Below are 24,624 nucleotides of genomic sequence, written 5' to 3' on the forward strand. Positions count from 1 at the left end.
CATGTATGATATTATTACGGTATATATCAGTGTTGGCAGAGACAAAAATGTTTGTATAATACAAAGCGTTATTATTATTATTATAGAAATTATTTTTTTATTATTAGTAGAAACAACAATTATAATAATAATAATGCATTTTCTAACAATTATATTTTTACTAAATATTTTTAATTAATTTTTTAACATAATATAAATATATATTAGTTTTAAAATTTGTATAATACATACAGTAATACATTGTATTATACTGTATTAAACAAAGTCAAAATTTTGTATTTTTCCAACCCTGATATATACAGTATTAAAATATTTTTATGAACTATTTATCTTATCAATTAATAAAGATTATTATTATTATTATTTAGTATTATTATATTATTCAATAGTGTTTACGTGTTTTATGTGTAGGTTTTTTTTTTTAAATAAAAATTATTATCAATACTATATTATTAGATATCATATAACTTTTTATTTTATTAATGATATTAATGACAATGCCTTTTATTATTATTAATAATAATAAGTTAATCGCCTCCCGGTGCCCTATGCCGCGAGACGACTATCTCTCATCAATACTCCCATAGAGTTAAAATAAATATTAAATACCAACACACAAAAAACAAATCATATCAATTTCAATTGTAAATACAATGTGATAAAAAAGTTATGATATAATACAACACGCGTTATAATAGGGAAAGAGAGAGAGAGAGAGAGAGAGAGAGAGAGAGAGAGAGAGAGAGAGAGAGAGAGAGAGAGAGAGAGATTACGTAAAGGGGTAGCGATACTCATATCCGACAAACAAATACTATTATAACACAAACAAAAAATTAGTAGTTATTTATGTCTATTGTTTGTCACAAATTAAATATCATAAAAATATTAAATATTAAATATTTGATTATATATTAGAGAAGATGAAGGACTGGTAGACAGACACAGACAGACAGATAGACATGACTGTGCTTTCTCTGTATAATACTGTATATATATAAAACTCTAGCATTGCCAAGGGGTGGACAAAAAATATTCATGCAACCTAGCTATATATATATAAACAAACAAATAATTTTTTAAAAATGATCTAGCTAAAAATAAATGTCATTTTTTTGATGACAAAAAATTGTTATATACACTGTTTCTCGGCACCGGCGATACCAGTGTTAGGCACCTACATGTGTATGTATGTGTGGGGCATTGACGGCGCACAGGTAGATTTTTTTGTTGTCATCAAATACAGTATTATAATAATAATGGGTTAACTTTTTTTTTAAGTTAGCCTTGTAAGTAGCAGTGCGCGCACATATATGTATACTATGTATACGTGCAACTCATTGGATAGTCTCATATGAAAAATACAATGATATCATTGTATTTTTCTGATTGGCTAAAAATGATGTCATTGTAATTTGCTGATTGGGCTAGAATGTGTGCTGTTTGGCAGCACTGGTAGCTTTTTATTATTAAAGCTAACTTTCCTAATACTACAGTACTGTACTATCCAACCATATATAAAGTTGAAGGACTCTCTAGTCTCGCGATTCATAATACAAGTGATATTCAAACTGTTAACAACACTTTAAATATAATAAATATATTTATATATATTTGAATTTGAAAATAAAAAAAAGTATTGCATTTTGCTATCAATTAATAAGTTATTTGTTGTAATAATTTATTGAATAATTAGTTTTATAATAAAAAAATAGTTAATTTGTATAACAATACTAATAATCACAATATATAAAATATATTGGTTTTTAATACAAAAAAAATTTTGGAGAAAAAAAACTTTTTATTAGAAAAAAAAAGTTTTGATCGACTTTTCTAAACTACAATTGTTTCATCACTTTATTTAAATAATAATTAGTATTATTATTATCATCTGATAAGTGGTAACATCAAAGAAGTGGTGACAAAACTTTTTAAACAAAAACAAAATTATCAATAATTTTGTTTTTAGAAGAAAATCACAGAAAAAGTTTTCAAAATTCAATCAAAAGAGTTGCCGATATTATTCTTCGACAACCAGTTATTATCATTGATTTTATCTAAACCACAGACACAGACAACAACAACTGCTATGAAGATGTTGACCGCAACCAAGTCGTTGTCGCTGAGCGGCGGACACATTGTGTCCGAACAGCTGCTTATGCCGTCGTATTCGCCGAACGCCGTAACCGCTACCGTTGGCCAACACTTTCCCTGGGAAGAGGATGTCAACGAAATCAATACACCCGATATTGATCCGTCGTTTTTCGATTCGGATCCGTTCAAAATGAAACTGAAGACTGGCATCGATCCGATGACACCGTCGTTAGCCGATTTACCGTCGGCTACGGTCATCTCAAATGTTACGGACGATCCGTTTTTTGCCACAAATCCCAATTCGTTGATAACCATTGCCGAAGATACCGACTCGCAGACCACACACAACTACGAGGACATGAACTTAAGCCAATTGCTTAGTCAAACCAATGTCGACATCAATGGCCTAATTCAGGCCAATATGTTGGACAGCGCTCAGTACGTTCAGGTGACCGCCGACGACGAGCCAGTACTTCACTATATGCAGCCAAAGACCAGCATCAGCGCCGGCATCGATGCCATCGCCCTAAGCGTTATCACAACAAACGCTCAAATAATGGACACGTCGTCCGCGGCAATGACGACGACGGCGGCGGCAACCGTTCACTTGGCCACAAGTCCCGCCCACCACCATCACCACCATTCGCAGTCTCCGTCACCCTCACCACTACAGTCATACACTACACAGCCATTGACAACCATTAACTATTCACATCTGTCGCCAGTACCGTCACCGGCCCTATCGTACACATCATCAGCGGTCAATAGTCCCGCATCGACACTGATGTCGATGGATTCCACAACAACGACATCATCGTCGACGATAACAACCATCGATGGTATGCTTGTCGACTCCATCGACCAGAAACCAGATCTGTCAGAGTTTCTGTTGCCAGCAGAGGCAATGCCCACTGTCATCAACGATCATTTGTATACACGGCCGACGGCGTCCACATCATCGTCATCTACTTCTTCGGGAACAAAACGAAGACGAAAGTCTAGTACTGGCGATAGCGGCGACAAATGGACAACAATAGCTCCGTCGATGCGCAAGAAAGCCGCCAACAATACCAATAGCAATAACGGCGTAAAGAAGTCACGAGTGACCAAACGAGACAAACAAAAACAAATGGACGAACAGATCCTACACTATGTCGAGGATAACGACCGGTGCCGCAAACAGATCGAACAAATGGAACGGGAGATCGAATGGTGCAAGAATTTCTTGTTCAAAAAAGTTGTCTCATCGGCCCGTAGTTAAACTCCCGGAGCTCTACATATATAATATATATATATATCACATTCATTGGGCCATAACTTTGTTTTTTTTTCATTTGACACCTCAAACCTCCTCCTCCTCCACTACGACTACTACTACTGTATATCATTCAGACGATACCATTTAGATACCAGATTTTATCGATACATATATATTAATATATATATATATTTAGCGCACATTTATCATAATCACACTGTTAATTGTCATTTTAATTATTATTAATATTATATATATATATATATATTGTATTTAAAATACAAAACAATTGTTTTATTATATATATATATTTGATTGTAAATAACATAAATATTTATTATTATTATTATTATAAATATATTATTATATAATGTGTATAGCACTTGATTATTAATTTAAAAATATGATTATTATTATTACTATTACGATACTATTATATTGTTAGTAAACCATTATTATTATTAATAATAATTACAAAATATCTCTATTATATTCAATATATATGATATGATTACAAATTAATACCATATATGCACACAAATATTGAAAATATTTAATTATTGTTTTTTTTAAAAAAAAGAAAATAACAATTTTTATAAATATAACATTGTTTTTATTATTATTATTAATGATTAGTAAAATTGTTGTTCAATGTTAGCAATTGAAAGTCGATGATGATGATAATTTTTTGTATTATATATTAATATTATATAAATATATATTTCTATAACCAGAAAAATTTGATTGAAAAATTGAATTGATTTTTATTGTTATTTTGTCATTATATCTAATAAAAAAAGTTTTTTTGCAAAAACAATTGTTTATTAGTTTTTCATTATTTTTTTTTACTTATTAAACTGCTTTACTATTCAGCAATTGATTAACTTATTGATTATTAATAACTATATAATATTGATTAATTTATATTAAATTTAATATATTGTAAAATTATATTGATTTTTTTGAAAAAGACTAATAATAGTAGATATTTGGAAATTTTCTTAATAGTTTGCATCATATTTTTCAATATATTAATAAACAGTTTATTTTTGATTATTTCATTGATATAATTATATTTGATTTGATATGAATTTGTTTATTAGTTTTTATTTATTTATTTTTAATGATCGGATTAATATTATATTAATAAGTCATTGTATTATACAGTGGTTTATACAATAAATTGATTTATTTTAAAACTTTTCCACAAAAAAATAATAATAATTACTAAACAAAATATTTAAAAATAAAGCCAATTTTATTAACTCTTATTTGATAAAATTAAATCCTATAGAAATTTAATCCACAAATTAAATATGATAAATAATAATAATAATGAAAAAAGGTACATGAACAAATTATATTACTATAGAAATAATTTAATATATTGTAAATTTAATAAATAAAAATTTTATATATAGTATAAATATTAAATATTAGTATATTATCAAATCTCAACTAACTTTTTTTAAAAAAAATATTTTGCAATATATTTAATTTTCAAATATAAATGATTAGTAAAAATATTTTAAGTAGATATTTGGCAATCAATAAAATCCAGGTATAAGTTTCCGGTAAACTCAATAACACAAAAATAAATTAATAATAATATTGTATATTATTATTATTATTATTATTAATTGAATGACTTAGAAATATCTGATAAAACAAAAAATAAAATATATTAAATCAATTCCAATGATAACAAACATTAAAAAACTTAGTATTATATATATATACTGTATATACTGTATAACCTAATATGTATTAAAAGTTTAGTATGCGATTATATTATTTATAATATAAATTTATTTTATATATAAGTGGTGGTAGAAAAAAATTATTGATAAAATTATTGATATACTGTATATATTTTAATACTTTATATATTACGAAGTAATATCCAATTTGTTGTTTATCTTAATTAAAACACTAAACTTTTGTTTTAATTAAATACAATGAAAATAATAATAATTTGGCTAAAAGTGGTTTTTCTTTGTATACCTTATTTTATTTAATTAATGTTTAGTACAAACACATTAGCATCAAATAAATTGATTTTTTTAACATTAAGTAACATTAGATATTTGGTGCCAACAAATTATATACTGTATATATATATAAAAAAAAGTTAGTCAACAAATATGTATTAATAATATTAAAAAATATATTTATTAATGTTTGCTTTATATTCAAGTCAAGTTTTTCATGGTTATTTTTATTTATTATAATATATATAATAATATATATATATATATTAGTACCTATATTAATTTTCATAATTACTTTTATTTTGCAACAACAAAAAATAATATAATATTATTTCATACTAGCTAAATTAATATTAATAATTTTTTTTAGATTTTTAAATTGAAAAAATTTAATGTTTTAAAACAGTCATATAAAAGTATTGTATGTATTATTTTTTTCAAAAAAAAATTATTGTTATTAATATTTATTATATTTTTACAATAAATAATATCTCTATCATCGTGTATGTGTGGGTGTATTAGTATTTTATATAATTGTTTTTTTTTGTGGTATTATAATAGACTACTACTTATATATATATATTTGTAGATTATTGCAAAATAGTATAGTTATTCAATATTTTTCTATTATATATGATAATTATGATGATATGGTAATAATAATAACAATAATGATAATAGTTGTAAAAAGATTAATTAATTCATAAATAAATAATTCAATGTTACCAAGGTACATGCAGGTTACATATTTTTGTTAGCTGTATATATATTGCAATGTCATATAAAATAAATGTTAAAAGTTATTATTTATTATTAAAATTAAATGTTACCTAGTAGTAATACTATATGGTATTTATTTTTTTTAAATAATAGATTAAAAAATTATTTAATTTATTGGATATGCAATAAATTACTAAAACTAGTGGTATCGTAGATAAGTTTATGTTTTTTTAATCTATATCTACACTAAAATAAATTATATATATATATATATATATATTATGTACCTAAAAAATATGTACAGTATTTTATAATAATTTAATTAACTATTTTTTAAAAGTATATTTATACTACTAAAAATAATTATCATTACATATGTTTAGCTACATGAGCTGACTGATGCTCAGTAAGTGTTAATTTTTGGTGATAATAATGCCCAATATCATCATCATCATCAACAATTATTATTATTATTATTAAAAGCTATCTTAGCCAAGCACAGGGAGGTATTTTAGAGTAGATTTTTGTTTTGTTTAAAAAAATATCATACAATAAATGTCATACAATTTTATTTATTTAATTTTTTTGTGTGTTTTGTTTGTGTCTCTCAGGTGCCAGTCCTTGAAAGTGTGCCAAAACTTTTATTTAGATTATTCAGAAATATATATATAAGTTATATATATATATATACTATATATACAGTAAATGCACTAAAAATATATATTAATTACTAACTTATGCGATATTATAATCTGAACATATATTTATAAATTATATACAGAAATACTGTATATATATATTATAAATCATATATATATATATAATTTATATGATAAAAATAATATCTATAAATTAATTGTTACAAAACTAATAATATATAAAATACTAGATAAAATAATCATGCATAAATAACTATTGTTAATTATATAAAAAAAATTTATACTGTATTATGTCGAAATTAATTGTGCAATTGATAATAATAACAATAATAATATATTATATTATATATATAAAACAAGTATAACAACTAAAGTGATGATAAATACATAAATACATCGTATTTTAATTTATCAAAAAAAATTTATATGACATAATTTATACAACATTGCATAACATTATTAAAGCTAATTTGTATAATACCCAACATTTGTATAAATAAAATAAATTATTTTTTATTTATTTATTTATATATTACTATTATTAACATAGCGTAAATTATTTGTATTAAATAAAATAAAATGTTAAATTATTATTATTTTAAAAAGTAACAATATCAATTTAAATATTTGTCCATAAATATACAAGTATAAATATAGTACCGAAAAAAATATATTTATAAAATTATAAAAAATATTTATATATTTTAGGGATAGTACAATAAAAATGAGAAAATATTTTATTATTATATATTATAATTATATAATAAATATTATAAATATATATTTATATAATTAGAAGATACAATGTATTCAACAACAATAATTGTTATATAAATTAGTCAAATAACAAAAAAAATAAAAATAAATATATATTTTAAATATAATTAGTTTTATTAAAATTTTATGATGAGTTAAATTTTGTTTATATAAATAAATATATATAATAATGTTTGTATTATATAAAACTGTATTTTCCTGTTATCCAATAATAGACATTAAAATTATCAAATGTCATCATTTTTTATTATATATCCTATTATTTTAAAAGTCTAAAGTTTAAAATTTTCAAAAAAAAAAAAAATTATATAAACATTTTCTGACAATTACTTTACTTGAATTACTTTTTTTAAAAAAAACAAATTAAAATTTTTTCTAAAAATAATGATTTTTTGATATATAAGAATCAGTTTATTATTTCCGATAACAGGAAATATAAAATATTAGATATAATAAATTTATGGAAATATTTATTTAAAAAAAAAATTTAAAACTATTTTTTCCAACTAAATAAATAAATATAATTTAAAAGTTTTCAGTCTATATATATTGTGTTTTAATTAAAAACAAAAATGATCTCATTATAATACAGTAAAAATTGTTGTTTTTGTAAAATCAATTTTAATTTTTTCATATGATCCAACCATTATAATAATAATTATCAAGGACAATTACTTATTTTAAAAATTAATTTTATGATTATTTATAATATATGATTTTATAAAAAATTATCAATATTAGTAAGTCTAATAAATTTATCTAGATCAATTATATATAAACTGTATATATATAAATTAAATTTTCATTATTATGCATGTATTTGAAGAAAACATTTTTTTCTTTATTAATTAGTACTAAAACTCTACAAAAATAATATTTATTTATTTTAATAATAAACAATTTGTTTCAGATTTTGTTTGTTTGTTTTATTTTTTATTATTATCATTAAATAATCAAATAATTGAAAATTGTTTTTTTGCTGTCATAATCAATAATTATACTAATATTTTTTTTTTAATTTAACATTTAGGAAAATTATTTGGATATAATAATTTCGTTGAATAGTTGAATATAATAATAAAGATAATTAAATTATATATTTAAAAATAATAATTATTAATATTAATAATGAAAAAAATTACGATAATTAGTATTTGTCTATTAAAGTGTTAATTTTTAAAAAAACAACAGTTTTAGTAACTTTTAAATTAAATAACTTTTTTGTTTTGTTCAATTAAATCAATTATATACGATATGATAACTATTATGATTAAGTATTAGATTATATATATATATATAATAGATTAACTAATAGATTAACAATTAATCTCTAAATTGTCTATTAATTGTATATACTATCATAATCTATCTATTAATCATATAAAATATATAAATTTGGCGCCACTTTAAATAAAAATCTAAGTAATTTATACATGTACATTTTAGTTTTATGTATTAAATATATACTGTATATAAATAAAAATAAAAACACAAATATGATTGGCTTGTATTATAATACAGTGATGCAAACACATACAAACACACGTAATATGTGACATACAGTAACCATTTTATTACAATTAGTGTACATTAATGTAGGCATTGATTGCCATAAAATGCTATACACTATGGCATAACACTTACGATATACTGTATATTAATATATGATATTAATAAAACTTTTTTTTGTTTGTTTGTTAATATATATTATTTATAATTTAATTAATTAATTAATTAATATGTAAATCATAATTAATTTTAAGAGAGAGAGAGAGAGAGAGAGACAAAAATGCAATTTAATTATAATATATAATAATTTAGTAAAAATATTTTGTCATCAATAGGTTTAATACCATTTAAAATATATCAGACATTAGTTAATAGTTTTTTATTCAATCAATCAATCAATCAATTAATTGGTTGTTAAAAACCCGATGTCCAGCGATAGACAACCGATAAGTGTCGATCACTTGTTGGCAACCGATATGACTACCGCAGCCACTGCCGACACTAACAAAACTCAGATATCGGTGACCATCGCCATCGCCACCACTACCACCGCTGTCGGCAACGAAGCCGACGCCAACGACAGCGATAGTAGATTTCAATGCGACTGCCGTTTCGGACCCGACGGCCAGCCATGTTGTCGGCAGTTTGACGGCCCAGACATTGCTGACCATCGGCTGGACTGCCAGAGCTGTGACTACTGGGACGACCACTACTGCTATAATCTATTGAACGAACGTATCATAGCTATCATGTAAGTGATAAATGTATGAGTGATTAACACACACACACCCACATAGACACACACACACAGACACACACACACACACACACATAGACACCCACACAGACACAGACACCCACACAGACACCCACACAGACACAGACACCCACACAGACACAGACACAGACACCCACACAGACACCCATACACAGACACACACATAGACACCCATACACCTCAGCACCGGTAGCTAATAAATTATAATAAAACTTATATATATAAACTTTATCTCCTAATTATCCAATCCATTAGGTCAGTACTGATTGACAACTCGCGTAATGTTGTCGTTGTTGGCGGTGGTGGCCAGCAATCAGCGGGAAAATTACCGCAACGCCACAAACGACGTCAGAAGTCGACGGTTAGATTTTTATGGCGCGGACGACCAGTTTGTAAATCATTGTTTCTCTATGTTCACGGCATTACTAAACCCAAGTGGACATACCTGAAGAAACGTTATCATCGGTACGGTGTTGAACCTCGAGAACACCAGAATAAAGTGAATCCAGTGAACAATCGGGCCATCAATACGGAAGAACGTAAATCAATTGCCGACTATATTGTCGGTTATGCCAAACAAAATGCCCGCAATCCTGACGCCCGTCAATCGGATCGCTGGTTATTGCCGGCCACGCAATCGATAAAATCGGTATATCGTGTGTTTGCGGCCAGTGGTCAGCACCGGGCGATCAGTTACGAAGCGTTTCGCAATGTCTGGCGCCGGCATTGCCAGCTAATCGGTTTCGATAGCAAAAACGATCGCCAATCGGTCGCCGAGTTTATCAAAAGTTACGCCAAACGGCACGCCGTCAGCAACACCACCACCGGTACTATCGATGAGCAGTCGATGACAGTCCCATCACCGCCGGGAATACTGATACTGCCGGCCGATTGTAATGTCAAAACAGTGTACACAGAGTTTCAGCGCCGACATCCGCGATCGGCGCACGTGTCGTACGACGTGTTCAACAGTACGTGGAAAGCCCTGTGCGCTGACATCCGATTTGCCAATACTGCTCACTACGGACGCCGAAAGTGCAGCCATTGCGGAGCCGAAGGACACACCAATCGGAAAATTGGTGACCACTTTCTTTGTCCGCTGCGTGAGTCGCAGTCGGGACTGTCGGGACTAATGCGAAAAGCCCGACGTAAACCACAGTAGTAGTAATAATAATAATAATAATATATTAAATATTAAGTTTTTTAGATTTAAATAAAAATAAAATTTAATTTAATTTATAAATAATAGTAAAACTATAATTTTTGTTAACTGTATATTATATTAATATTAGTTAAATAAATAATTAAAACTAATTAAATTTGTAATAAAAACTATAAGTTTTTAAATTAGTAAAACATTTTGACTACATATGATATATATATATATACATATATATATAAATATATTTTTTTTAAAAATTATTATAAGTGATCCGTCAAATCATAAATTTAATTTAAATTTAATTATAAGTACTATTAATAAAAATAAATTTAATTTAATATTAAAATATTATACAGTATAATAATGTTAATGTATTTATAGTTGTACACCTATTGGGCATAATAAACAAAATTAACTAATTATATACTTAAAATACTAATGATAACATTTTTTTTATAATAAAAATAAAATACAGTAATAAATAAATTATAAAAATATTTATTATTTTTAATTAAGTAATAATAAGCCAATAAAATATTTATGAATTTTAATATTTAATTAAATAACTATATTATTATTACAATTAACAAAAAAAATTTTTTTACAAATACTACTTATAAAAACTTATTTCATTTGTGCTAAACAATTGAATCCTCTTTATTATTGTTGTTGTATTTAACTAAACGTTGATTAATGTTAAACACTTTTACTCGACTACTACTACTACTACTACTACTACTACTACCTGTGCTGACATTTGTTAGAAAACTAAACACTTTCAGATCGTTAGTCTTGACAATCAAACAAATCAATGCCAATAATCTCCAAATAAGTGTCTGTCCTATCAATAGTTTAAGGTTACGATAAAAGTCGACATCCCCACGGATCTGCATCCGATACAATACACTTGACCAACGTTGGTCGCCAATCGGGTCACACCTGTCCCAACCGTATACGGCATACAACTGTGCCTCGAAAGCTGCCTTAACATAGGATATGTTGGCTATGTATTGCATTATTTTATTCATATCATTGACCGGTAATAGGAAACCACTGAATAATGTGTTAACAAGATTACCGCCGATACCGATGATTAGGGTTGCCCTCAGACTTTTGTTGGCTATTATGCTGAACGTATAGGACATGCCCTGAGCGCACAGTGTCGACAATGCCATTATTGTTGTGTAATACACTATTTTTTTTTAAAAAAAATAATTATATCATATTTTTTTTAATCAAAATCACAAACACTTGTAAACAACTGTACTGTAATTATAATCATTAAAAAATAGATTATATAAATGATTTCAATGATATTAATGATATAAATAAATTAAAACTAAAAATAACTAAATTTAGTTAAACTACTAATTCATCAGTTGTAAAGTTTCCCAGGAAATTTTCTAACAAAAATAATACTCAATTTTGAATTTTATTTTTTTTTGGAAATACAGTAAAGTAATTAAACATAATGTATAGTAATTTATAATTAGAAAAAAACAATTAAATTAATATATATATATTCACTTTGTTTTAAAGATAACTCAAAGATAACTAATAATATTAAATACTAATTATGTGATTGAAATTATTTTTAAGTATAAATATCTGTTTATAATTAATACAACAAACAAACAAAAATACTTACAAAAACGTCGCTCATATATGTAACCAATCTGTGCAGTCATTGTGTATGTAATTAGACAGAAGCCGATGGTAATGGCAATGCCAACGATGGCGTCGACAATAGTCTTCGCCCAATAGTAGGCACCGGAAGAATACCAACGATTTTGTTGTTCGTTGAAAAAGATCTTCACTTCCATAGGAAACGTCAGTATTGTATAACACAATTGCAAAAAGTTATGCATCAGTAGACAGAAGAATAGGAATTTGAAATTCTGTACAAATTCTGGATCTTTGATACCGGAGCTACCGGTACTACCGGTCCTCATCCGACTTACGGGTACACAACTGATATTTTGTTGTTGTTGTTGTTGTTGTTGGTCAGGCATTACATCCGGATCGTAGGGCATACAGCCGTCGTCGATACCGGTTCGGCCAAACAACATGGTCATCGATAGGCCTATTCGATGGGTTGATAGGGTAGGGAGGGGTTGAGAGAAAGAGAGAGAAAATTTCCATTAATTTTCTATATTAGAATATTCCTGTGTGTGTTAAACATTCAGAGACAATATTTCCAAATATATTTATTAATAATAAGTGTTGTATTAATAATTAATATATTTTAAAAAAAGTATTTTAGTCACACAACTAATCATACAAATAGATTAGATTATATAGATTTATACATAATATTCTGTAAATACTGTATATATATATATATACAGTGTTTCAATCAATACAATCATTCAATGAAACTAACAAAACATATGATATATGATTTTAAAGTGTATTATTATTATTATTATTACCTGACATTAGTTCAAAGATTGTGATAAACATCAGTGATTTATAGCCACGAAATATATTGCATTTGACTGTCCTCTGGATTAGACACCAAAACTTATGGACAGTAAAGCCAACCGATTCGATGTTAATCTGTTTCGGCGGACAAAGTCGACCATAGGTCAGACACCGGTTACGAAGTTTGTCGACCGATTGGCGACACTGGTTGGCCAACAACTTAATCTCGTCGCACACTTCATAGTAATCATTAGACGTCGACGACTTTAGATCACCGGTTAGTTTGGCGGCCGCTTTTGAGGCCACTTTGATCAGGACTTCGATGGGCACCTGTTTATCGGTAACCTCGATGTTTGCCGCTAGCAATGTCTGACGTATTCGGTCAGGTTTTCCGTTATAGATATTGTGGCCACCATTGGACAGTACGTACAGTGTGTCAAACATGTAGAGTATGTCGCTGTTGGGCTGATGTATGGTTGTTATGATGCCTATGGAGTGGTCGCGGCTTACGTTACGCAGACAATCGATTACCTGAAAATAGATGACCAGATGTCAGATATCATTACCGCCGAGTGTTATGATAGACATCGACACACAAACACTACTACTACTACCTGTTCGGCGGCATTACTGTCCAGACCAGAGGTCGGCTCATCGATACACATAATATTAGGTTTGACATCGCCGACCAGTTCCTGTGCAATCACAATACGTTTTTGTTGGCCACCGCTGCAGTCAGCGATCAGTGTATCGGCGCAGTCGTCAAGCGTCAGATCGGCCAACAGTTTGTCAATGTTGTTGTCGCGACTGTTGTCGTCGGGTTTGCTCAGCATCGATGAATTGGTTGACTCGTTGTCGTCGTCGTCATCTGATCGGTAATATTTGATGGCCGCCGCGTAACGCATCGACTCACGGGCCGTCAGATTCATTAGCAGGTGTTCCTTCTGGTCCTGTACTATAAAACACGACTGAATCGGCCGATGAGTCGTGACATACATATCCGTATCGTTGTCTATACCGTCGCCGATGCGGCCATTGATACATCGCAACAGAGTTGACTTTCCTAATCGATAAAACAAAAAATAAAACAATTATTATCACTATTATAACACCTATGCATTCAAATTAAATACCGCAACCACTGGGACCCATGAGTGCCATAATTTCGCCGAACTTAATCTGGCCACTAATGTCCCGCAAAATTGTCTTTCGGTTACGGCCAGCAGCGGTAGTGGCGACTGGCGGTTTCGGTGAATAGGTCAAGTGCAGCCAGGCCAGGCCAAACTCGATACGTTCGGCCATACGGACCAGCGGGTCGTCCGATGATTTGGCCGATAACCAGGATGACGACGATGTGGTCGATACGCGCGGACTAATCATAGTGGCCGACACACGGGGCACATACAGCCGATTCGGGTCTAACTGTTCTAGGTCACCACTATTATTATTATTATTATTATAATTATTAATATCATTATTAATATCATTATTATTATTACTATTATTATTAATTGTATTAGTTATTAACATTTTTATTATATTTTTTATATATCAATTTTATATATTTTAATTTTATATATATTAATTTTTATATAAATTAATTTTTTTAATTTTATATATTTTTATATATATATATATATATATATTAATTTCAATTTTGTTAGTTTGTTAATTTGTAACTATGTTATTAGTTACTTTAACAAGTTACAAAGTTAATTAAAACATATCAAATTACAAATAAAAAATAACAGTATTATTACTATTTATTGATACTTAATTGAAATACTATTTTATATTGCAATTAAAATATGTTTGTTGATGTTATTATACATTTATTTTATTAATTTAACTTAATGTTAAAAAAAAATTTTAAAACATTAAAATGATTAAATAAATTATAAAGTTGTTTTTGTTTGTTTGTTTGTTTATATACTGTATACTAAATAGTAAATTTTTAATACTATTTTTTTCATTAGTAAAAAAATCTTTAAAAATATATAGTCAAAATATTTTATTATCAGTTTTATTTATAACCTAATTGTTAGACATATATATATATATTGAATAATAATTTATAGTGAACTTAATCTTGAAAATACACTACAATTTTTTTCTAATAATATAAATAACTTTTATATCATATGATTTAAATTATTTCAATACTACTCTAGTATATTACTAAAAAAATACATTCATATTGTAATAACGTATATTATTATGATTATGATTATGATTATTGCTTATTTTAAAAATACGGTTATAATAATAATAATAATATAACATAAGTATCAATTTAAATACAGTTGACATTTAATTTTTGTTAGAAATTTAACTATTATTAGTATCTTTTAAGGCTTTATTATATGTATATATATATATTATTATATAAATAATTATTGAATTATCGTTTATTTAGTGTATGCAATAATAATTTAATAAAGTAAATATACAAGTAATAAATTTTTATATTTAATTTACTTTTTTTTATATATCGATATAAATTATGTTTGAATATCATTAACTTAATATTATAATATATATATATTTTTTTTGAATTAAATTACCAGAACTTAAGCATCTGTGTAATAGTTTATACAAAATGTAATGATTATAATTTCAGTTATAATTTATATAAAAATATATATATTTGTATGACTATTAATGTCGTTATAAATTTATATTAATAGATACACACACACAACAAAAATAAACTATAAATTAATAATTTAATTAATGATTTATTTTCATTATTATTATTGTATTTAAATAATAACATATACTATACTATCAGTAACTTATAGTATATATATATATATTATATTTGTGCTAAAAATAATTTTTTTTTTCATAATTAGACAATAAATTTTTATGACAATTTTGACGTAATAGATATTTTTTATTTTAAATTTTTATTTTTTATTTTCAAAATAAAAAAAACGTATAGCATATTGACTAAAAATATTTTTTATTTTAAAACTAACTAATAATAAAAAAAATAATAATAATTACAATTAAAAAAACATGTTTGACTTTAACTTTTGGTTAGCCCTAATTGGTTTTATGCACCGTTGGTTTTTTATGTGTGTTTGGTTGTTATTCATACTATTTTATTGATAAATTTTTTCTACTAATAAAATATTTAACAGTTTTTTTCATACAAACAAAAAAATAAATAAAAAAGTTTATTAGAGATAATTATTGTAATTTTAAAAAAATTATAACACTTTTCAATTATGCAATACTATTATATATTTTTTTTAATAATATGCACAATAATTTAGCATATTTTGAATATTTAATAATTGACCACTTGATTAAAAACAATATTTAACATTAAATAGTATATAAAAATGTGTTTTTAAAAAAATTTCATTATTTAATAACATATGATTTTATAGTACAGTGTTTTAGATTTAATGAAATAATTTAAAAAAAATAAAGTTTATATTATAATATAAGCTTCAATTATTAATTAATAACATACAGTATATTTATGATTATATTAAATGATAATAATTAGTATTATTTTTTATTGTAAATTAAGTAATTAAATCTAATTAATTATCTAATTTATGATTTTTAAAAATATATATATTATTTATTTATTTATTAGGAAATGTTAGGAAACAAAAAAATAAAATAAAAACACTAATCAATGTTATTATCAGACTATAAGCTACCAAAACTTGTCGTTAGTATAAAAAACAGTGTTATTATTATTATTTTTAAATATATATATTTATTTTTATATAAATATTTTTACTCAATTAGCTAATTATATAACAATACAGACTATAGTTTAAATTAAATATTATTATTTTTTAATAATAATAATAATATATATGTTTATTTAGTTATCACTTGTAGTATTATGTGGTCCTTGAAGTATAACCACAAGTAAAAGCAATTGTATTTTTTTTGTTGTGTAAAATAGTTTCAAAATATTTTCCTATAAATATAAATATTTTTTTCTGCAAATATATTAATATATTAAAAAAACATATTTAATAAACAATTTTTTTGCTGTTTAAAGAGTCAAAATGATAATAACATAATAAAAAGTAAAATAATTTCTTTATGATTATGTCATTAGTTTTTTTTATATAAAATATGTCATAATATTTAGTATAATTTGAGTTTAAATAAACAATTATTTTGAAATAAATATCATAAATGCTATACTTTTGTTTTTTTTGTTGAAAAAATGTCAAAAAGTTATCTAAATTTATAATATTTAATATATTTAAAATCATATGATAATTGTGTGTCCAAACATACAGTTTTGCTTTTTTTTAACCAAAAAATAACTTTATTTAATATTATTTATCTTTTGTATAAAAAAATAATAAAAATTACTTTTTATATTTAAAATAATATATTTCTAACTAAATAATATTATATATATATATTATTATTATTAAATTTATGGCAATTACTTGATATCTCAACAATGAATCAAAAGTATTTTGTGATAATATGTTTATTAATTACATTGTTTACTGTGATATCGTGTCAATCATCTTATAAGCACCGGTATGGTAAAGGACACGGCGGTGGACATGGATTTTATGGATATCCAGGTATTTAAAATGAGTTTTTATTATTATTATTATTATTATTATTATTGTATTTTAAATTAATAAATAACTTTAAAATATTAGTTGGCCGGAAATGGGGTTATACATCATATATCAAACATCCGGTGCCCAAACATAACCACCACAAGCATCGCAAATATGTGTCGCATAGCATAAAAAATGGTGGTCTGGGATATAATAAAGTAGGACATGGCGGTGGTAATAGTGGTCAGTTCGGTGGCCAAATGTTTGCACCGGTTTGGCCAGCATTTGGACAGTACAATAGTTTCGGTGGTGGTGGTCATATGCCGTTTAGCCGAGGCTACCCGGGTTTGGCCAGTGCGCCTGACTATAGTATAGGTGGTGTTGGTGGTGGTTACGGCGGTAATAACGGTGCAGCCAGTGGTGGACACCGTATGTTAGCCTCGGCTGAACAACGACATCCGAATCATAATTATGGCGATCAGCCGCTACGTAGTCGTGGACAGGGAGGCCGTGGTGTTGGTGGTGCTGGTGTACAACATCATGGAGGACAGGCATACGGTGGTCAGCCATATGATCCAGAGTTGGGCAGTTTAATGGGACTCGACTTTCTTACAAAGTAATGATTTTTTAAAAAAATATATATTATTTTTTAATTAATAATTTTATTTATGTTTTTTGTTTGTTTGCAATTTTTGCAGTGAATTTCCAAATAGTTTTCTACAGTTAACAATGCCAACTGAATTAAGCAATTTTATACCGTATCAGTAATTAATTTTTATTATTAAAAAAACATATCAATTGGATATAATTAATAATTATTTTTTAATAATTAATTTATTGAAAAAAACTATATAATTTCAATACAAATAGAGTTTATTGAAATAATTTTGAAATTATTATAAAATTATTTTTTTTAATTATACAAAAATATTTATGATTTATACTAAAAAACTTTTCCTAAATAAAAATAATTTGATATTTACTGTACACACACACACAAAAAAATTACAAATAATATATATAAATATATATATAGATTAAAATACTAACAATTATGTAATTTATTTCTGTATATCTAAAATAAAAGTTTCATATTTATTTATTTAAGAAAAACGAGTTATTTATTTAATTTATTTAATAATGTTTACAAAATTATTAGTAATTGTAAATAAATTTTTTAAGGTAATAGTATTATTATTTTATTAAAAAAATATATTTATTAAATTGATTAACTTAATTTACATTTTTTACATATTTTTAAAACACGTTTTCTTTATAACAATATTAATATTTTCTCAATTATTATTATTATTAAAATATTATTATTATTAATATTTGCTATAAAATTAAATTTTAAAAAAGTTCAAAACAATCAAAATTGTATCAAAAAAATATTACTAAAAAAATATTACTAAAAAAATATTACTAAAAAAATATTACTAAAAGAAATATTGATGATAACCATTGGTAAGTTTATATTATAAACTTTATAATATATATATATATATATATTTAATTTAATAATAATAAAAATGTTAATAAAAAGTTTATTAACAAACACATTTATTGAAAATTTTTAAAAATTGACAAAATATATATGATATAATATATATGATATATAATGAAAATAAATTATAATTTAACACTTTTCAAACAATTTCAGACAATAGACACAATGATATAACAACAACAATAAAACATTTTTAAAAATTAACATTTAGTTGAGTATTGTATAATAATTAATTATAATTTAGCCCATCCTAACCTAATCAATATATATATATCATATTTAATCGGTACATCCCAATAGTTGTATTGCTTATTAAAACCAATTGCCAGCACCTCCTCCTCCACCACCTCCCAGATAACCTCCCAGACCGCCACCTAAACCCCGATTGCCGCCATGACCTTGCTGACCGTAATGATAGGTGTTACTGTTGCCTCCATGTCCATTATTATAACCTCCATGACCTCCATGCTGTCCATTATGCTGATGCTGATGATGAGCAGGGTGCTTTATATGAGAGGAATAACTCCATTTTCTGTGAACTATTATGGATATAATAGTTTTTATTTTAATAAAATTAGATCATATTAATAAAATTGATTTTTTTTAATAAAATATTATTAGTATTAGTATTATAGAAATTAATAGAAACTAACCTGGATGACCATGAGATCCATGTCCCAGTCCTCCATAGCCACCGTTATATCCATTACCGCCGCCACGACCGTTGCCGCCGACGCCGCCGCCAAAACTTTGACCACAAACTGATGGCAAACTAATGGCACAAAAGGCGGCAAATAATGCAATAAAAATGATAATTGAATTCATTTTGTTTGTTTGTTTGTATTTTAATAAAACAAAAACAATTTTTTTTATTATTATTAAGATTATTATTATTGAAATATTTGTTTCCAAATGAACTGATATAACAAAAAACAAAAAAAAATCAAACTATTTATATGGAAAAATAAAAAACACAAAAATATTGTTTAAAATACAGATTTATTATCAGTTAAATCATAAATATTTTATTTTTCTAAGAGTTCAAGGTTTGGGAAATGCTTATCATTTTTTTTTTTGGTAAAAGTTAGTAATCAATGATAACTGAATTTATTATTATTTTTATTACTACTAATTACTAATATAATTGATAATAATTAACAAATATTTTACAAATTGGTTTTAAGGATCATTTGTTTTTTTTTAAATGACAATTATTATTATCATTTTGTATTATATAACACATTTATGTTACATATGTATACTATAAATTAACACCTAATTAGTGTGAAAAAAAATATTTTTTGTTTAACCAAAACAATTATACAATAAATATTTTTACATATTTTTATTTCAATATGATTTTTTACTAATAGTTAAAATATACTAATAACTAAAACAATAATTTTTAACAACAAAATCAATTAAAAAATATATATTTTAAGTCAATCATAATTCCCGTCATAAAAATTATTGATAAAATATTTTTGTTAAAAAAAATTATTTCAATCAGAAATAAATTTTATTTGATAAATATGTTAATATATAAATTATATATATATATATATATATATATTTGAAACTTAGATTATTATTTGGTATTTAATATATAACAGTATTTATTAGTAATTATAAACATTTTTGTGAAATTGTTGTTGTATTTAAATTTTTATCTATAATATAAATATTACAAATAAATAATTATAAATATATTAATAATTCATTTTTTGTGTGTTAAGTCCACCGATATTGTAGACCAGTCCACCGTCGACCACCAGATTAGCGCCGGTAATAAATGAGGCATCAGTTGAGGCCAAAAAGGCCACACCTTTGGCCATATCTAGCGGTTCGCCAATACGTTTCAATGGTGTTGCCTTAATAATACTATCGGGAATATCGGTCCACGATTGAACCCGTGTGGCACCGGGACTATTGTAAACACAATTTATATAAGTTTCTTACAATTTTATTGGAAATACATTTTTTTCAAAAAAAATAGTTTTCTATTTACTTTAATGAGTTAACCCGTATGCCTTTGGGTCCCAACTCCAGTGCCAACACTCGGGCCAACATATCTAAGCCGGCTTTGGCTGAATTGTAGGCCAGAGAGCCGAGCATCTGTAGTTTTTTTTGTTCAAAAAAAACAAACATAAATAATCATACATAAAGTATTAAACTATACACTAGTTTAAAATACATACCGGTGCTGTAGCTGCGATACTGGATATGTCTATTACTGTACCGTTAGTTTTTTCCAGATAGGGAACGGCCAGATGGATAAGCTCGACAACGGTTCTCAAATCAATATTGAATATCTGATCCCATACTTGTAGCAAATTTTTTTGATCAATAAAGGTTGCTGGATATATGCCCGCATTGTTGACCAATACGTCCAGTTTGCCAAACGTTTTGATTGTTTGGTTCAACAAAGTGGCCAAATCGGCGCTTTTGGTCAGATCGGCGACCACTTCCAATGGCTTTCAATAACAATAAACCAAATTTACAGTAATTTTTATTTATAAAATTATTGTCTAAAAATAAAATAATTGGCTAACCTTTAGCTTATTGGGTGACAATCGTTGACATTCTTGAGCCACACGATGAACGTCGGCCTCTTTACGGCCGGTGACCACTACGCGGGCGCCCAAAACCGAAAATAGTTTGACAATACCTTCGCCAATGCCCGAACTCGAACCGGTCACCAGTACAACCTTACCGGTAAAGTTACGTGAGTTGGCCACCGCACGGTAGTCATCGTCACTGTAGTCAAAAACATAGTCATCGGCAGCGACGGCGGCGGCGGCTATCGATAGCAAAGCTAATAATAATATTGATTTCATTTTAATTTAATTTTTTAAAAAAAATAATATATATTATAATAGTAAATAACAAAAAAATAAACTAATTATAAAATTTTGTATTATTGAAGTTAATTTATATGATTTTTTAAGTATTAATTTTATTTCAATTCAATCAACATAAAAAAAGATATCGAATTTTATGTTATCTATTTTTTTCTCAAAAAATGTGTTAATTTTCTCATATTATATTGTGATATTAAATTAATTGGCAAACAGTTGTTGTAAATTATAAGGTATTTGTTATATATTTGTCAAAAATTAGTCAAAATTATAGCAAAAATAAATTAATATTAAAGATATAAATACTATAAAAAAAATTCCCAAATATTATTATTAAAACAAAAATACTGTATAATTAATTAAATTTTAATTTTCAAAATTTTCAAAATTTTCAAAATTAACATTATTTTTTGCCAATATATAATAATAATAAAAAATAATTAACAACTCTAATAAAAAAAAATATATTTTACTGTATACATAATTACAGTAATTTCTATTATAAATTATTATCAAATAAATAACTAAGTATTTGATAAAAAATTATATACTTATTATTATAGCTTATTATTAAACATTATGAAAGTGGGTATATGTTTTGTGTGTTAAAATTTTTTATTTTATTTATGAAAACTTATGAAAAGTTATGAATAATTAAATATAATAATAATAACAAATAATTTATGTCGATGATTTAGTTGAAAGTTTAGGCTAAAATTGAATTTAAATATTTTTAAAATTATTTTTTATACAATTTATTTGAGTCTAAATAACTACTATCTTTTAGACTAAACTGTTTATTATTATTGTTATTATTTTATGTTAAATCCGCCGATATTGTAGACCAGTCCTCCGTCGACCACCAGATTAGCGCCGGTAATAAATGAGGCATCAGTTGAGGCCAGAAATGCCACACCTTTGGCAATATCTAAGGGTAGGCCAATACGTCTCAATGGTGTTGCCTTAATGTAATCGTTGCTTAGATCACTGGTATATGATTTTACATTTACAGCACCGGGACTATTGAAATACATAATTATAATATGATATAATCAATAATGTCAGACATTAAGAGTCAATTAAATTTATATATCACTTATTTTTTTTAAATTATTTACTTTAATGTATTCACACGTATGCCTTTGGGTCCCAACTCCAGTGCCAGCACTCGGGCCAACATATCTAAGCTGGATTTGACTGAATTGTAGGCCAACTTATCAATCATCTGTTATTAATAAAAAAAACATCAAAATTATAAATAAATAACTAACTATTGTATATATAATATTTATAAAAACCGATACATACCGGTGCCAGAGATGAAATACTGGATATGTCGATTACGGTGCCGTTAGTTTTTTCCAGATAGGGAACGGCCAGATGGATAAGCTCGACAACGGCTCTCAAATCAATATTGAAGATCTGATCCCATAGTTGTAGTAAATTTGTCTGATCAATAGTGGTCGCTGGATATATGCCCGCATTGTTGACCAATACGTCCAGTTTGCCAAACGTTTTGATTGTTTCGTTCAACAATGTGCTCAAATCGGCACTTTTGGTCAGATCGGCGACCACTTCTAACGGCTATTTTTTATAGCAATACTGATTAGTTATTAATAATGATATTTATTTCGATAATAATTTTATTGTTACCTTAAGTTTATTGGGTGACAATCGTTGACAGTCTTGAGCCACACGATGAATGTCGGCCTCTTTACGGCCGGTGACCACTACGCGGGCGCCCAAAACCGAAAATAGTTTGACAATACCCTCACCGATGCCAGAACTCGAACCGGTCACCAGTACAACCTTATCGGTAAAGTTACGCGAGTTGGCCACCGAACGGTAGTCATCGTCACTATAGTCAAAAACATAGTCATCGGCTGAGGCGGTAACTGTGACCACGGCTGCGGCTATTGATAGTAACGTTATTAATAAAATTGATTGCATTTTAAGTTAATTGATAAAATTAATTGAATAAAATAAAGTGAATTGAACTAATTATATATTGTGTGTATGTATCAATTTTTTATTTATATGCAATTAATTATATTTTAGTACATTAAGTACAATATGATTTACTGTATTATCTTTTTTTTATAAAATAAATTTGTTAATTTTCTCACATTATATTATATTGGTATTGGTGTTTAATTATTATAAATTTTTACCTTGGACCTTTAAAAATAATTAATTAATATTGAGAGACATAAATTGTTAAAAATGTTATTGTTAAATAATAATGTATTTAATATTTTTAAAATTTTTAATAATTAGTTTATATATTGTTTATATTTTAATCATTAATTAGTTAATAATATTAAC

The 24,624-nt window shown here is 26.1% G+C and overlaps 4 protein-coding genes across 4 annotated transcripts; 1 reads left to right on the forward strand and 3 right to left on the reverse strand.

Moving 5' to 3' along the window:
- The first annotated feature begins 9,427 nt into the window (after positions 1-9,427).
- On the forward strand, positions 9,428-10,945 carry LOC128953878 (uncharacterized). Its single transcript, XM_054299413.1, has 2 exons — positions 9,428-9,756; positions 10,039-10,945. The coding sequence occupies exons 1-2, from the start codon at positions 9,431-9,433 to the stop codon at positions 10,943-10,945; spliced, it is 1,233 nt and encodes a 410-aa protein (XP_054155388.1). The 5' UTR covers positions 9,428-9,430.
- Positions 10,946-19,753: 8,808 nt separating this feature from the next.
- Positions 19,754-20,631, reverse strand: LOC128953887 (uncharacterized). The gene is made up of 3 exons (XM_054299425.1): positions 20,612-20,631; positions 20,095-20,213; positions 19,754-19,980 (listed from the first exon to the last, which is right to left on the reverse strand). Exons 1-3 carry the CDS (start codon positions 20,629-20,631, stop codon positions 19,754-19,756), a joined length of 366 nt encoding a protein of 121 aa, XP_054155400.1.
- Positions 20,632-21,150: 519 nt separating this feature from the next.
- LOC128953898 (3-oxoacyl-[acyl-carrier-protein] reductase FabG-like) lies at positions 21,151-22,278 on the reverse strand. Its single transcript, XM_054299436.1, has 4 exons — positions 21,994-22,278; positions 21,640-21,915; positions 21,450-21,556; positions 21,151-21,367 (listed from the first exon to the last, which is right to left on the reverse strand). Exons 1-4 carry the CDS (start codon positions 22,276-22,278, stop codon positions 21,151-21,153), a joined length of 885 nt encoding a protein of 294 aa, XP_054155411.1.
- An 805-nt stretch (positions 22,279-23,083) lies between these two features.
- Positions 23,084-24,298, reverse strand: LOC128954228 (uncharacterized). The gene is made up of 4 exons (XM_054299807.1): positions 23,953-24,298; positions 23,608-23,883; positions 23,418-23,524; positions 23,084-23,319 (listed from the first exon to the last, which is right to left on the reverse strand). The coding sequence occupies exons 1-4, from the start codon at positions 24,247-24,249 to the stop codon at positions 23,112-23,114; spliced, it is 888 nt and encodes a 295-aa protein (XP_054155782.1). The 5' UTR covers positions 24,250-24,298; the 3' UTR covers positions 23,084-23,111.
- Positions 24,299-24,624: the final 326 nt, after the last annotated feature.

This window comes from Oppia nitens, unplaced genomic scaffold (assembly GCF_028296485.1).
Source record: "Oppia nitens isolate AA-2021 unplaced genomic scaffold, nextdenovo-longstitch-racon4-pilon3 scaffold11_pilon_pilon_pilon, whole genome shotgun sequence".
NCBI classification, from domain to species: Eukaryota; Metazoa; Arthropoda; class Arachnida; order Sarcoptiformes; family Oppiidae; genus Oppia; species Oppia nitens.

Bases quoted from the DNA above. Each gene is read 5' to 3' on its own strand.
- LOC128953878 (XM_054299413.1), top strand. From the start codon at position 9,431: ATGTCCAGCGATAGACAACCGATAAGTGTCGATCACTTGTTGGCAACC. The intron at 9,757-10,038 runs GTAAGTGATAAA...CCAATCCATTAG, and splicing joins GAACGTATCATAGCTATCAT to GTCAGTACTGATTGACAACT.
- LOC128953887 (XM_054299425.1), bottom strand. From the start codon at position 20,631: ATGATCCTTAAAACCAATTT. The intron at 20,214-20,611 runs GTAAAATATTTG...TTGTGCCATTAG, and splicing joins ATGATCCTTAAAACCAATTT to TTTGCCATCAGTTTGTGGTC. The intron at 19,981-20,094 runs GTTAGTTTCTAT...TATCCATAATAG, and splicing joins TGGATCTCATGGTCATCCAG to TTCACAGAAAATGGAGTTAT.
- LOC128953898 (XM_054299436.1), bottom strand. From the start codon at position 22,278: ATGAAATCAATATTATTATTAGCTTTGCTATCGATAGCCGCCGCCGCC. The intron at 21,916-21,993 runs GTTAGCCAATTA...TGTTATTGAAAG, and splicing joins TGTCACCCAATAAGCTAAAG to CCATTGGAAGTGGTCGCCGA. The intron at 21,368-21,449 runs GTAAATAGAAAA...TGTTTACAATAG, and splicing joins ATACGGGTTAACTCATTAAA to TCCCGGTGCCACACGGGTTC.
- LOC128954228 (XM_054299807.1), bottom strand. From the start codon at position 24,249: ATGCAATCAATTTTATTAATAACGTTACTATCAATAGCCGCAGCCGTG. The intron at 23,884-23,952 runs GTAACAATAAAA...TATAAAAAATAG, and splicing joins TGTCACCCAATAAACTTAAG to CCGTTAGAAGTGGTCGCCGA. The intron at 23,525-23,607 runs GTATGTATCGGT...TATTAATAACAG, and splicing joins GTATTTCATCTCTGGCACCG to ATGATTGATAAGTTGGCCTA.